The sequence below is a fragment of the Theropithecus gelada genome, chromosome 8 (assembly GCF_003255815.1).
Source record: "Theropithecus gelada isolate Dixy chromosome 8, Tgel_1.0, whole genome shotgun sequence".
NCBI lineage: Eukaryota > Metazoa > Chordata > Mammalia > Primates > Cercopithecidae > Theropithecus > Theropithecus gelada.
The window spans coordinates 77155714-77171638 of NC_037676.1; the positions used below are offsets into that span (position 1 = coordinate 77155714).

Below are 15925 nucleotides of genomic sequence, written 5' to 3' on the forward strand. Positions count from 1 at the left end.
TTAAAACATTGTCCTACACTGATTCTATCTCCTAACGCAACAGGAATTCTATTCTTACACCTCCCCAATAGAGGATGTACTTAACGAAAAAAGTGGTGATAGAACAGACATGGAGTCATGAAATTATACAGTGAACAAAATGTCTCTATATACCCACTTTTTCAAGTTCAGGGATAGGAAAACACATAAGAATACATTTAAAGATAACTATGCACATAAGCAGAAAATAATAGCCACATGGAGAAAATACGATATTGACAGAAAAATGTATCTCTTTGTAGAAATGTATCTGTTAGAACGCTTTGTGGTGCACACAACCCAATACCCAAGTCACTGTGATTTAAACATTCGTTATTTATTTTAGCAAGAAAAATGGAAGATAGGTGTTGCGGTGATTGGTCAATGGCAGGGGAGTCAGGCACAGTTGTCTTTCTGTTTGGCCAGGGTAATGGGTTTCTGCCCTCAGGCTTGTCTGTCTTCTTTGCAAAGTAAGAGCTGCATCTTTCAGTTTCACAGACTTACACATTGGTACCTAAAGAGACATTTTCTCTTTTTGCATCTCTTTTTATCACAGAAGAAAACCTTTGCCAACCCTCCTCCTTACCCCCAAGTCTCCCTTTCAACAGCTAGGGTTGCATGACACGCCCATGCTAAATCAGTCACTGGTGGCAGGGATAGATTGTGATGCCTGGCTTTGACTAATCAACATTCGCCTCCTGAAGATGCCAGTTTGACAGCATGTGAAAGGGTGGATACCCCCAGTAAATTGGAGGCTATGGGCTTGGAAGGAAGAAAGGGGTGGAAGGCTGGTTGTTGGTTAGGCAACCACCAGTGTTTGCCACAAGAAAGTAGTAATGCTAAAAACAACCAGGGCTTTACAAGTAACAGCCTTAGCCACAAACCAAAGTGCCACTTTTACATGAATTCTGTGTGAAGAAGACATTTTCTTATGTCTACACACAGATTTCTCAACAACAAATAAAAAATCTGAACAGTATCATCTTTGAGTATTCAAGAATATTGTGTTTGATTTTACTGTTCAAAATGGCATTTCCGACATATATACTCAATCAGGAATGACAAGATGTATTATTGAAAGGCTAAAGTTAACATGATGAATGTTTAAATCACCTGCAGTACCCAAACTGGAAGCCAAAAGAAATGCTGAGTCAAAGGATAATTTTTTCTCCTTGTTTAGAGAAAGATTTGGAATTAAAGCCTTAAAACAATTTTTATTTTCTTTAATGTAAGCCTTTAGGGTGTTGGATTTATCATACATCGTGTAAGAATGTTTATAACAAATATTCAAGGGTTACAAATTCATTTAACTTCACTTCCCTATCATTTTAATTCCCTTCTTCCTAATTTGAATTCTCTTTGCAAATGTTTCAAGTAATATTATTACTTTCAATGGCTCTTTATTCAACATTCAGTATACTTTTCAATGCCACATGAAGATTGTAGTATAAAAACATAGTTTTCATCTGCTGTAACAAATGATAGTTACTTTAGTCTAAACTTTGGCGGTTTTCTATCAGTTTCTAGGAGGGAAAGCCAGTTTTCTCAACCCTGTGCATGGAAATTATGAATAGCTACTAGAAAAATACAAAGTTAAGAACTTTTTGTACTTAAAACTGCTATAAAATTGCAAAATCACACTTTTATAAAAGTCTTATGTGCATCAAAACTTTTCACCTTCTGCATCTTTCTAATAAGCGATGCTTCCCTTGTCTTTGTGACAGGAAGCAAGGTCTCACCTTCAGCTGAGGCTTACATTTGAGTTTTTAGGTTTGATAGACACGGTGTAGTTGAATGGTGGAAAGAGACAGGCAACAGCTTGGGATGATTTGAGTTATGACCACAATGTTGTACTTGATTTGATCATATGCTAGATACTCTAGCATTTAGAAAGAAGGAAAATTGAGATTATGATTCACGACATTAGGGAAGCAAACATAGATGGATTAAAATAATTAAAAATAAAAATAAAAAAACAGCTCCACACTCGGTAGGGTAAGCTGTTGTGAATTTAAAATTAGCAATTTTCTTACTCCAGATTACAACATGAACAAAGGAACGGCCTCTCTTTTCACTACCTATTCTGGCGTTTCAATTCTTGTCAACAATCCCTGATAAATTAACTAATGGCATCCTTTATATCAACTCCTTAAATGTATACATCATAAGAAAAAAAAGTGCTATGGCCACCTTGAGAAGACAGTGCCTCATATTTTATGAATAAAGAGGATGTCTCAACTGTCAGGCCATTCTGAGTCACATATTGACCCCAAATTCTATTGAACATCTTCCCCATTTGGATCTCATCAAGGATGCGGACCCCTGGGAAAAATAAAAGGAAAAGACTTTCTTTCTCCATTTCGTCCCCTATTTCCCCCTTTTGTGCCTCCAAGATTGAAGGTGTTAACCCCATCCCCCACCCACTCCATGCTCTCTGGGGCAGCCCCTTCCTCTGTAAGGACCCTGAAAGGCATTTCAACGTATCAGCAGAAAGGAACTGAGTGGGAGGAGGATCTTTGCATGCAGGGGAGCTGGCGGGGTTGACGGGGGTTGGGGCCCTCCTTGCACATATCTCCCACGGGGGGACCAGACCTTCCGGGCTCGGGTATTGGGAGCCCAAAGCACGCCTACAAAGGCCGAGCGCCCTGGCTTCGCAGCGTCCCAGAGAAGCAGGGCGGGCTGCTTCTGGCGGCTCTGGCGGGCCTCTGGCCAAGGCAGGCTGGAGGTGGGGGTGGGCGAGGAGGGGCGCTGAAGTCACGTGCCCGCGCTGGGGCCGAAATAAATGCTCTGGAGCGCGAGGGAGCGACGAAAGCGCTCGGCGCCTGGTTCTGCGCGCACCGGCTGCACCCAGCAAGAGCAAGAGGTCGCCTCCAGGCTCCGCAGCCGAGCCTTGCTGGTGTCCCCGCCCGTCGCTCCTGCAGATAATGCTCAGGGACTCTGGGGCGCCCACCCTGGCAAACTAACGAAGCAGCTCCCTTCTCACCCCAACTGCAGGTCTAATTTTGGACGCTTTGCCTGCCACTTCTTCAAGGTTGAGGGAGCCAGAGAGGCGGAGGCTCGCGTATTCCTGCAGTCAGAGCCCACGTTGCCCCCCTGACGCGCGGTGCTCGGGCCCTTCCCGAGCGGGGCTCTCGGTCTGCGGTCCAGTGTGAAGGCTCTGGGCGGCTGCAGAGGCCGGCCGTCCGGTTTGGCTCAGCTCTGCCAGGAAACTTCACACTGGAGAGGTAAGGGCGATTCTAAAACGCATCGCTGGGTCGTCAAGCTGCCACCCTTTCCTATCTCCCTTTTCCTTCTTAAACTGTACTTAAAAAAAAAAAAAAAAGCCTACTGGTACAGAGTGGTTAGGCTCGAGGGGTGGGTGGGCTACTCGGAAAGCAGCGACCATAGAGATTAGCGGGAGCTCCAGTTCTTGTAAGTGACTTTGTTGGTTTCACCTCCTTTCTCTGTCGCGCGCTTTCCATTTGAATTCAGAGAACTGTGTGTGCCTTCACACTCGAGAGGAAAAGCTCTCAAGTTGCCGGGGAGCTGCTGACTTCTTCGGGTGCAGGCCACAGATTAGTCACAAACTTTCCAGGAAATACTGAGTTCTTGACCTGAGCCTGAATAAGAAGAGGCTTACCCCAGGGACCCAAACCGTTCATTTGCAGTAGTTCACGGGGCCCCCTAGATGTACCCTTGGATGCATATATGAATAGCCTTTTGTATTTCTTTGAAACATTCACTCTCAATTTTAGAATGCTGTGGACATTTTGAGTGTCTGTGCAACAGAGATGTGCCACTGGAATAATACCAAATAAAATATTAACACCTTAAAACTCTTCATAGAGAAACATGAACCTCTAGATTGAAATCAAACATTCTAGGTGTATATAACATCTTTTGCAGAATATGTGTAATGTGTAGCCACTTAAAGTCTTGCAATTCACATAGTATTTTCAAGCTTTGACTCTTCTAGGCTACTTTTGCCATTTACGTTTGGCCTCAGGGGTATTATCTTGGACAATACAGTTTTCTATTTTGTGGAAACTGCATTGTGAGAAGTCCTCTGGAAGAAAAAAAAATGGGTTGGAGATAAGTTATTTCAAAATGTGGGTGTCCATTTTCTGTTGTTAAATAGATAGATCAAACTGACACACTTCCTTTGTAACTTGTTTTGCTCGTGTTATTAGAAAATTCGTATCTGCCGGTATTTTCATCTTAATCACATGACATGTCGTTATAGCCAAAAGGAGTGGAAGAGCCTGTCTTGGAGATTTTCCTGGGGAAATCCTGAGGTCATTCATTATGAAGTGTACCGCGCGGGAGTGGCTCAGAGTAACCACAGTGCTGTTCATGGCTAGAGCAATTCCAGCCATGGTGGTTCCTAATGCCACTTTATTGGAGAAACTTTTGGAAAAGTACATGGATGAGGATGGTGAGTGGTGGACAGCCAAACAACGAGGGAAAAGGGCCATCACAGACAATGACATGCAGAGTATTTTGGACCTTCATAATAAATTACGAAGTCAGGTGTATCCAACAGCCTCTAATATGGAGTATATGGTAAGGACGTTTTTCAAGTGGTATGTACAAAAGAAATGTTTATTCATGCTTTCAGTCAGCAGTCCTCATGCTGTTCTTTACTCTTTAATCATTTGTTTTATATGAATATTTTATATGTTTTAAGAAAAGATTTTCTTTCAGGGTATTTTCCTCTACGTATTCATTTATTAATAATGTTCCTCTTGTTTCTAAGAGCTCTTGACATTTCAGAGTAGGACTAAATGCCTTTAGATGCAATGTTCCTACTAAGTGCTGTAAATTCTACTCTTACCAGGAAGGTTAATATAGTGAAAATGGAAAACAGCTGGTATATTTGCTGTTAATTGACTTAACTGAAAATTTACTTCCTAATTCCTGATAGAACCTTTTTATGAATGGTGGATCTGAAAATGGACTAATAATTGGAAGAAACTTTCTGCATTGCTGGTATATATAGTTTCTAATGGGTCTTTGTTTCTTATAAACATGTAAATGACATTGTAAAAGATACATTTTTATGGTTGCTTTATGTTAAACAGTGCTTTGGCAATGGCTTTTTTTCTCCCCTTGGATTTATTATTTGTGAACTTGAAGCATGAAAATAAGCCTGGGCAAAGGATTAATTTAAAATATGCAACTTATCCTTAACAACCTTATGTTTACTCTGAGTAAATTTGTAACTTTAAGGGACAGAATTACTTCTTTAAGACTACTAGCATGTAACTTATGAGTATACTGCCATTTCATACCCTAAACATTCAGAAAACTTCAAAAATCAGTTGTTATATTCCTTCTATGAATGAGGAATGCACTAGCAAAGCCTGATAATAAATAGTTGTTGGTGATGGCAAAACTTACTTAACAAATGTTGGAAATGGCATTTTCATTGCAGTTAATTTTCATACGTTAGTTGTTTTCTGCATTTACCTTAGTTTTGGTGGATATTCTTTATTTGGATAATTTTCATGAAGCATGGAAGTTCTGAGTTCCTATCACCCATTATAAAGTATGGCATAACACTATTTTAACTTTTACCAGAAAAAAATTATTTTACCCTAAAGAAAGTAGGTGGCACTCAAGAGAACTAATCAGGGATTAAGAATTGAGACTCAGGAATGAGGCTGTCTGGATTAAACTTCTGGCACTGACACCCTCTAGCTATGTGACACTGGGCATTTGCTAATTTCTCTCTACTTCAGTTTCCTGGTGCCTAGCATTATATACTCACCTCAAAGGATTATTGTGAAGATAAAAGGAGATAACCTGGACACAGTTTAGCTCATTATCAAACATACTTCAAGATCTCAGTAAATGTTACCGAGACATGTATAACTAATTTTCCTTATATGGTTTAAATATAATATCTAAGGAAATTGCCAGCTCTTCTCAAAATACTGTGCGGGACATGACATCTGTCATGTCTCATATTTCTGCTTCTTGTATAGTGTTTGTCTAAAGTGAAAAATTCTATGACTTCTTCATCCGTGAGACTTCAAACAGAGTGGCCAGTTCTGGAGCCTTTCCAACTAGGCTACTGAATGCTTATTCCATGTGAATAGGTATTCAGCTGCTTTTTACTTAAGGAAGAACTTGGGAGTTCAAACCCACAAAATGCAATCTGAGAATATTTGTGTGTGTTTTAAGTGATATGGAAATCATGGAAGAACAGTTCTGTGATTCGTTCTCACGTCTGGCTTCCAAAAAAAAAAAAATAATAATAATAACTGCCTAGTGTATGATATCTGGTCTGGGATGTTTATATGAGTTTCTTTTTAGTTTCACTGGTTTCAGTCTGTCCTTGAAATGTAGATTCAGAAACCAGCCAGGGTTTATATTGTGTTGCCCTTAGATACTATTAGCACTGGAACTGTGTCTTGGCCATTAACTGGTCTGCAGAGAAGTGCATTGCCCAACTGTAATACACATTTTCTAGAGTACACATTTAAGGTGAAGTCTAAAATACTATTTTATTTGAAATACTGTTGATTTAGGCATTTTATAACAATGTAAATGAGATGTAGATCATTCTTGTGAAAATCCAGTTTATTCAAATCGTTATTTAAAATGTATTTATTCTGAGAAAACAAACCTTTAAACTGGCTAAAGGGCTATTTCCGGTAAAATCTGCAATGTCCTATGATAAGTACTACTGGTTTTGGCCCCTTCTACCCTATGTGTCTGTCATTTCATGTTAAATGTTTGAATAACCACTTACCTTATTTATACTTGGTGCATATTTTAGGTAACTCTTTGTCCTTAAACCTATGGGAGCCAGGCCATATCCGGACATTATTAATGTTACATTTCTACCCCTACTCTTTTACTCATTTAACTTTTAGGGTTAAAAATTGAGTCTGGGCTGGGTGCTGTGGTTCATGCCTGTAATTCCAACACTTGGGGGCAGAGGTGGGAGGATCACCTGAGTTCAGGAGTTCTAGACCAGCCTGGCCAACATGGTGAAACCCCATCTCTACTAAAAATACAAAAAATTAGCCAAGCATGGTGGCATGCACCGGTAATTCCAGCCACTGGAGAGGTTGAGGCACCGGAAACTCTTGAACCCGGGAGGGGAACATTGTAGTGAGCTGAGATCACGCCACTGCACTCCAGCCTGGGTGACAGAGTGAGACACTGCCTTAAAACAAGCAAGCAAGCAAGCAAACAAACAAACAAACAAAAAACTTGAGTCTGGAAAGCTTATTTTCTTTTAAAGAGCTTTAGGTGTTGATTGAGAATAAAGAAATAGACTCATTTGAAAATTTGCTTGTAAGCAAGGACACAGAATTCTTTGTTCACGTCTGTGAGTAATGCCAGAGGAGCACAGAACAAATGGAACATTTCTAATTTTGAGTGCTAATCAGTGGATGAGATGAAGTATATATTGTTTCTGAAGGTGGTCAGAAATGTGAATCGTAGGAAAGAGTTGGGGGTATATGTCAATTAGAGGAAGAGGAAGAGAAAAATGCAGGGTAGCAGGAATTGGCAGGCTGGTTGTAGGGAACTGGAAGCAGATTAAGTTCATGGAAGCAGATTAGTTGATGAAAGCACAGACCTTGTGGCAGAGTCAGGATGAGGAGAAATAAGTTATTGGTGATAGAAACCAGTAATCCTAAGGAAGGAGATTACCTACATTTAATTTGGGGTAAATGGAGAAACTGGAACTTTTAGGTCATTCAGTGATACTGATGCTGAAGTGGCAGTGGGTTTTGGGGGAAAAAGTATTGGCTTTGGACCTAGATTTCAGCAGGTTCACATTTTGCTTCTGCTGCTTATTGGCACGTGAACCCTGATAGTCAGCAAACATTCTAGGCGTTGTTCTTCTCATTGGCAAAATAAATGAAAGAATATAAACCTTATATGTTTATTGGCCATTTTTATGGTTGTTTTTTTTTTTTGTTTTTGAAAAATGTCTGTTCATGTCCTTTGCACACTTTTTAGTGGGGTTGTTTCTTTCTCATTGAGTTCCTTGTAGATTCCATATAGCAGTCCTTTGTCAGATACATAGTTTACAAATATTCTCTTCCATTCTGTAGGTTGTCTGTTTACTCTGTGGTTATTTCTTGCTGTGCAGAAGCTTTTTCGTTTTAGCACCATTGGTCTATTTTTGTGTTAGTTGCATTTGCTTTTGAGGTGTTTTTCATAAATTCTTTGCCTAGGCCAATGTCTAGAAGAGTTTTCCCTGGGTTTTCTTGTATAGTTTTTATAGTTTCAGGTCTTGCATGTAAATATTTAATTCATAAATCATGCAATATCACTCAGCCATAAAAAAGAATGAAATCATGTCTTTTGCAGCAATGTGAATGGGACTGGAGATCATTATCTTAAGTGAAATAACTCAGAAACAGAAAGTCAAATCCCGTATGTTCTCACTTACATGTGGGAGTTTAAATACTATGTGCACATGGATATAGGAAGTGAATTAATAAACGCTGGAGACTTGGAGAGGTGGCAAGGGTGGCAAGAGATGAGAAATTATGTAATGTGTATATTACATTATGTAATATATGTAATCATGTAATCTGTATATTGTACACTATTTGGGTGGTAGTTACACCTAAAGTGCAGACTTCATCACTACACAATATATCAATGTAACAAAACTGCACTTACACTCCTTAAGTCTATTAAAAAAAAAAAAAAGAATACAAACCTGACAGGTTGTAATGAGATAAGCCATTTGCTACTGTGGAACAGCTTTGCTTTCTTCAAGCGTTTACATTATGTGTTTTAAGACTGCATTGCTTGGTTCTTCCATGTCCCTATGCTCTTGTTTCCCACACATGGGAAACTTGGGAAAAGTTTGTTTCCCAAGTTTTCACTTCTGTCCTTTTCCCTTTCTACAGGGACTTCTGTACTCTTTTGACTTTAAATATCCTGTATTTGTGGCTCCATATTCTGTATCTCCAGCTGACAGCACTGTCTTTGAGCTTCATTTGAGCTTCATTTTTGTATTTCCTACTGCCTATTGGACCATCTCCATGTAATATTACTCCACAGACATAATACTGCACACTGCAAGTGTCAAAAAAAAAACACCAAAAAAAACTGCCTTATCCTTTTCCTCTACCCTCACCTGCCAGCCTCTTTGTTGATGATGAATATCACTAACATCTTCTCAGTACTTTCTAAGAAACATACAAAAAAACCCCAGAAAATTGGTCACATCCTTAACTTTTTACCACACATTTCCATATATCATACACACACGAACATCAATACACCATTACTTGCCAAATTGTGTAGATTCTGTCTCAAATGTCTTTTGAATCCCTCTCTTCTATTGCATTCTAATCTTTGCTCTTTTCATACCTACACTGGTACCACAGCTTCCCACCTAGCAGACTATACCAGTCTGTTCTGTTCCTCCTTTCTTTTTTTTTCCTTCTTTTTTTCTTTCTTGAGACTAAATCTCGCTCTGTCTGCCAGACTGAAGGGCAGTGGCACAATCTCAGCTCAGTGCAACCTCCGCCTCCAAAGTGTAAGTGATTCTCCTGCTTCAGCCTCCCAGGTAGCTAAGATTACAGGCGCACGTCACCATTCCCAGCTAATTTTTATATTTTTAATAGAGATGGAGTTTCACCATGTTGGGCAGGCTGGTCTCAAACTCCTAGTCTAAAGTGATCTGCCCACCTTGGCCTCCAACAGTGCTGGCATTACAGGCATGAGCCACCATGCCAGTCTTTGTACCTACTTTATTTCTAATTTACCTCACTCTCCTCACCATTAGTGAAAGTGACTTTTCCCTCAAACCAGTCTGTGCTGGTTGCTTAGTTGCACAACAGTTCTGTTGACTTCTGGCTGCTCACAATTTAAAGCCCACCATGATTAGCTTATAAATGGAAGCATGTTGTCCAATCTGCCCCAGAGTGGTCAACTCCCTTGTGTTTATTTGAACCTGTGTTCCCATTAAATTACTCAGTGTTCTTGAAGATGGGCATACCTCCTCATGCCCTCGTGCTGGGCTGGAGTGCAGTGGCATTGTCTTGGCTTATTGCATGTCCGCCTCCCAGGCTCAAGAGATTCTCCTGCCTCAGCCTCCCGAGTAGCTGGGATTGCGGGCGTGTGTCACTTCGCCTGGCTAATTTTTGTGTTTTTAGTAAAGATGGGGTTTCACTATGTTGGCTAGGCTGGTCTCGAACTCGTGACCTCAGGTGATCCACCCGCCTCAACCTCCCAAACTGCTGGACAGGTGTGAGCCACCGGGCACGGCCACAAACTCTTACTTTTCCCTCAAAACAGCTTAAACTTTGTCTTTCCTATAAGGCTCCCTCTGCTCTCGCCATTCCACTGCTGCATTCCTATTTATTTAAGCCTATTTATAGTATTAAAGCCTATTTTTTTGCAGTGAAATATCATACTTGTTTTCCTTTCTAAGACTGAATTACTAGAAGGATAAGTATCATACATTATTTATCTTTATAACTAAGCTTGGTGAATAGAAGGGCTACTCAGTAAACATTTGTTGATAGAATATTGTTGCTCAATAAATACTTGTTGAATAAGGGGATGGATGGATGAATAGGTAAGATTATATGAAACAAATATGGAGGACAGGTAAGACAGAGAAATTAAAATAATAAAAGTTCTGGAAGGTAGAATATCACCAAAACCAGGGATATCGATGTGGGAAATTGGAAACACTTGAGAAAAAAGTATAAATGCTTCAAATAATTCAGGATTTTTTCCCTAGTTTTTCAAATTTTCATGAGCTGCTAAAAAATGTCGTATAACATAGAGCTACTAAACTGTTAGTAAATGTATTGAAATGTTGTGGAATTTAAATAATAAAACAGATTAATGAGTCTTTACCCCTTATTGCATATTTTTAACATAGTCTGTAAAATATTATAGATAAAGTTCAAAATAGTTTGTTACTATACAAAGTGTACCTAAGTGTAGAATGTACTTTAGCAACCAGGGAGGGCAGGTAACCTAAAAAGGACACGTGGGTCAACTGTGTAAACTGTTTCTTGCTGTTATTACTGTTTCGCTGTTTTTTTTGAGAAGTGTTGGCAGACACTCTGCTGGGGAGTTGATTGCTATGCATGCCTCCTCTCCCCTCATGTATTGGAGAGGCTATGGGCAGAACCTTCACATGAATGACACTTTTCTAACTGTAAAATGAAACACATCTGGTTTCGCTAGGGAACCAGAACCCAAGGGCCAAATAACTGGTGGTACTTTCAGTCCTGGGTGTATGTTGATGCAAACAATGTCTTGGTTTCAATTGGTTACTTGTGTTCTTTCTAAGGCCATGCTTAAAATTAGAAATTATGTTTTGTTTTTTTCCTTCTGTGCTTCAGTACAGAAGATAACTCCAGAAACTGGACATGGGACAATCTAGTTTGTTGAACAGGGTAATGCTAATCTAGAATATGCAAAAGTGATCTTTAGCTTGTGAATTGCTTCATTTACTCTCATAAATTCACATTTTCTAACATTATTTGCTATCAGTGATATATGTCCAGAATAAATGTAGATAAAGAAATGATGGCCTTATGACTTCCTTACCCATAGCTTGTGTCCTGATCTTGGTACAAGTGCCAAGAATTCATTGCAATAAATATTTTATTGCAATTAAGGTTTAATGGCAATTAAGGTTACTGCAATTCTTAACTCCTAAAATAATAGTTTTCTCTCTGTATACTGTTGCTTGACTGGTCATTTTCAAAAATGAAATATTTTTATATCTTTGACATACGGTATCTACATACACCTAAAGGTATATGAAATTTCTGTTTATTTAAAGAATATCATTATTACTTAAAATTACTAAAGTTCCCTTATTCTGAATTTAAAATAGCTTATTTAATTTTCCTAAAGTGTTTTTGCTTTAATAGTAGTATTGAGATACAATAAAGTTGTTTTAAGTATCATTTTCTACAGAATTTTAAAGTTTACAAAACTTTATTTTGAATATTTTTAAGACTTCGACCTTTAAAGTGAGTGTATTTTTCTTTTTGAAGATTGCACCATAGATGGCAATACCTATAGAAAGAAAAGTGACATTACAACCCAGTTCTATTCTCCCTTAAATATTAGCAACATATCTATGGGTTTAGAAAGACAAGAGAAGAAAAGTAGTTTCAATAGGAGAATGGAACATCCAGAGCCTGAGATATGCCACAAAATTTTGGAATTGTGCTTTTATTCATTCCTTTATTCAGCAAGTATTGGGAGTTTACTAAATCCCAGGCACTATCTAGGCTCCTAGTAGAAACAGAACAAACATTCTTCCTTGCATGGAATAGATGCGAGTCTCCAGACAGCCAGGGTGCCCATGTGGCAGACAGACGGAGTATGAGAAGTGTGGTAGGAGATGAGGTTACAGGTTTAATTGGGGAAGAGATGCAGATCATTGTAAAAACTCTTTCTTTTAGCTGAGTTTATGATAAGAAGCCATTTGAGGCATTTCGACATATGAATAGCATGACCTTCCCTACATTTATTCAGAATCATTCTGGCTGTGTTGAGAACATACTTTAGGCGGTGCGAAGAGGAGCACAGCTGTGAACAGGAAGACAAGGCAATTGCAGTAATCGTACAATAGTTGATGGTGGCTAGGAGTGGGGTGACAGCCATGAAGGTAGTAAGAAATGGAAAGAGTATGAATATAAATCCCTATGTGATCATAAAATTCATCTTGGAAAATTAAAGGAGGCCTTGTTGCAAGATGAATGAAATTGACTTGGCTGGCCAGCCAGCCAGTAGGCTGGGATTTCCTGCATTTGATGCAAGATCTAAATCCATCCAAGCCTTGGCTGCCGTGTTTTGAAAACTGATGGCAGTTTCCCCTCTGGTTTGAATATCAGTGGAGAAGATTCTGGATCCTTCAACTTGCAAGGACTTCTGGAATGGTTGCAGAGATTCCAGAAATCACTGGTTACCCATTTTACACACACAATTTCAAGAGATTAGAGGAGGAGGAATGCAACTTCTGTCTCCTCCCTTTCTGGGATAGATTTGCCTGCTGTTTCCTCACCTAGTCTGCCTTCCCTCTCAAAACTCAGTCTCCTTCCTCCCTCCGTAAAAACAGAAGATGAGAACTTTTGCATGAGAAGTAGAACAGGAAATTGTCCAGTTTCTGCCCAGCAATCACTATTAATTGCACTATCATGGGAATGTCTTTGGGATTTTATTTCATTTTGGCAGACTTATTTGGCATATGGGGTATAGCTGTACAGTTTGCGCCATTAGATCTTGGAAGCGTTGTAGTTGTTATTTTTTCTAAGATGGGGAAGAATATGGATAGACCAGTTTTAGGTAGAGAAAGTTGGGGCTCAGTTTGAGACATATTCAAATTGAGATTTAGCTTAGATATCGAAATGAATGTGTCAAGTATGCCATTAGATACAAAGCAGTTAATATATGGAGGCAAATCTTGAACATGAAATTAGGACTCACCATCATTTAGATGGTATTTAAACTCATGAGGAGAGATGAGGTCGTCAAGGGAATGAGTATAGATACAGATGGTCAAGACATGAGTTCTTGACACACTTTAAAGTGTAGAGGTAGGGAAGATGAGAAGGAAAAACACAAAGAAAATTGAGAATTAGGAAGAAAACCAGAAGAACATGATGGCCTGGAATTCAAATGAAGAAAAGCAGAAAGAGTGATCAGCTCTGTCAAATGCTGCTTATAAAGCTCAAGTAAAATGCAGATATGACAATTTTACAACATATTTGACAATATAGAGGCTACTGAAATCTGATAATACAGTTTGGATGAAGTCATAGTGGTCTAAGACTAGTTCAAGAATGGAATCAGAAATATTATTCATTACTTATTTATCGAACATGTAATATCTCCTATGGGTCAGGTGGTACCCACAGTCTTTTGTTTTGAGTCAGGGTCTCTGTCCCCTAGGCTGGAGTGCAGTGGCACAATCACAGCACACTGCAGCCTTGACCTCCAGGGCTCAAGCCATCCTTCCACTTCAGCCTCCTGAGTAGCTGAGACTACAGCAATGTGTCACCAGGCCCAGCTAATACACAGTCTTAACTCTCTTCCAGCCTAAAGTTTTCAACTTAGTTTTAGAATAGATAATTCAATCTGGGAATGTATCTCAAATTTTATGACAATAAATAGGAAAATGTAATTTATTTGCATAATTTTTGTACTTTACTGAATGCCTTTATTTAAATATGAAAATATAATAATCATATAGTCACACTTAAGAGTTACATTTAGTTCAGGAAAATTCTCTCTTTGCTATTGTTCAGGCTGTGCTCTCTCACATATTCCTTACGGGAATTTATACACCAAATCATTGCACATGGCTTTAAAATTTAAATTCTTATATTTGTAGTGATTTTTACTAAATCAAAGCCAAGTCTTTATAAAAATGGCTATGGGTCATTGCTTTATTTATATATGCATAAATATACATATGTTATATTTATACACGCACATACATCATGGAGGATGTTTATACATGTATACACATATAATACATTTATATGTATGATATTTAGTTTACAGGAAGAAAAATGTGAAAATTCAAGTGGTAATGAATTATCTGGTGAAGATATTACAGTATGTCTAACCATGTTCTTATTTTCCTAAATATTTGTTGCCTTCATAATTTTAAAAAGCTACTTGTAAGGCTTTTATAATTGATTAAAGTGATTTGTTATTATTGATAAATTTACGTTTAAAAAGGCATTTAAATCAACAAAGATTGATTGAGCACTTATGTGACAGACACTGTTCTTAATGCTGAGGAATGCATTAGTTTATAAAGCGTTTGACAAGTTAATGAAAATAAGCAGAGTGAGGTGATAGAGAATGAGGGAGGTGGAGCTAATCCTATTGGGTAGTTGGAGAAGGCTTTTCTGAATTGGTGAATTACAAGGAGTCAGCTAAGGAAAGATACAGAGACCCATCATTCTAGGCAGGAGAAATACTAGGCACAAAGTCTTCAAGTCAGGAATAAGGTTGGAATTTAACAAAGAAGGACTGTGGGACTGAATGTTATTCCATAACAGGGTAAATGTTAGAAAATAAGGTAGACATAAAAACATGGGCCAGAATCCTTTTTTTTTTTTTTTTTTTTTAAGACAGCGTCTTGCTCTGTCACCCAGGCTGTAGTGCAGTGGCACAGTCATGACTCACTGCAGCATCAAACTCCTGGGCCCAAGCAGTCCTCCACCTCAGCCTCCTGAGTAGCTGAGACTACGAGCACATACCACCACACCCAGCTAATTTTTAAATTTTTTGTAGAGATTGGTCTTGCCGTGTTTCCCAGGCTGGTCTTGAACTCCTGGGCTCAAGTCATCTTCCTGCCTCGGCCTCCAGAAGTGCAGGGATTATAGGCGAGAGCCACTGTGCCTGGTCCCAGAATCCTTTTTGGCCTTTTAGGTGAATAAAAATTTCTGTTTTATTTTGAATTTTTTTTTGAGATGGAGCCAGTGTGGTGGCTCATGCCTGTAATCCCAGCACTTTGGTTGCTGAGGTGGGTGGATCATCTGAGGTCAGGAGTTCGAGACCAGTCAGATCAACACGGTGAAATGCCATCTCTATTAAAAATAGAAAAATTAGCCAGGTGTGATGATGCATGCCTGTAGTCTCAGCTACTTGGAAAGCTGAGGCAGGAGAATCGCTTGAACCTGAGAGATGGAGATTTTAGTGAGCCGAGATCGTGCCACTGCACTCCAGCCTGGGTGACAGAGAGACTCCATCTCAAAAAAAAAAAAAAAACAAAAACAAAAAACAGTAAAGTTCAGAGATTTAATAGCAGCGAAGAAGTTTAGTATATTATTTCAAGGTATTGACAAGAATCAGAGATTTAAAGTAATAATTTCTTCTCTGATTTGCCATTGGTCACACCACTCTATCACACCACTGTATGTGGTGTCACCTGCTTTCCCTTTGGAGACATTTG

At 39.0% G+C, this 15925-nt stretch overlaps 1 protein-coding gene across 2 annotated transcripts in view; it reads left to right on the forward strand.

The window, feature by feature from the left end:
• Window positions 1-2794: 2794 nt before the first annotated feature.
• The window catches only part of CRISPLD1 (cysteine rich secretory protein LCCL domain containing 1), a 46111-nt gene continuing 32980 nt past the window's right edge, over window positions 2795-15925 (forward strand). Inside the window, exons 1-3 of one of the 2 annotated variants that reach the window (XM_025394862.1) lie at window positions 2828-3123; window positions 3173-3242; window positions 4241-4560. In XM_025394862.1, coding sequence (XP_025250647.1) covers window positions 4303-4560 — 258 coding nt within the window. In that variant the 5' untranslated portion in view covers window positions 2828-3123; window positions 3173-3242; window positions 4241-4302. Of the gene's footprint in view, window positions 3243-4240; window positions 4561-15925 lie in introns of both variants that reach the window. The other variant, XM_025394861.1, reaches the window with a different exon arrangement.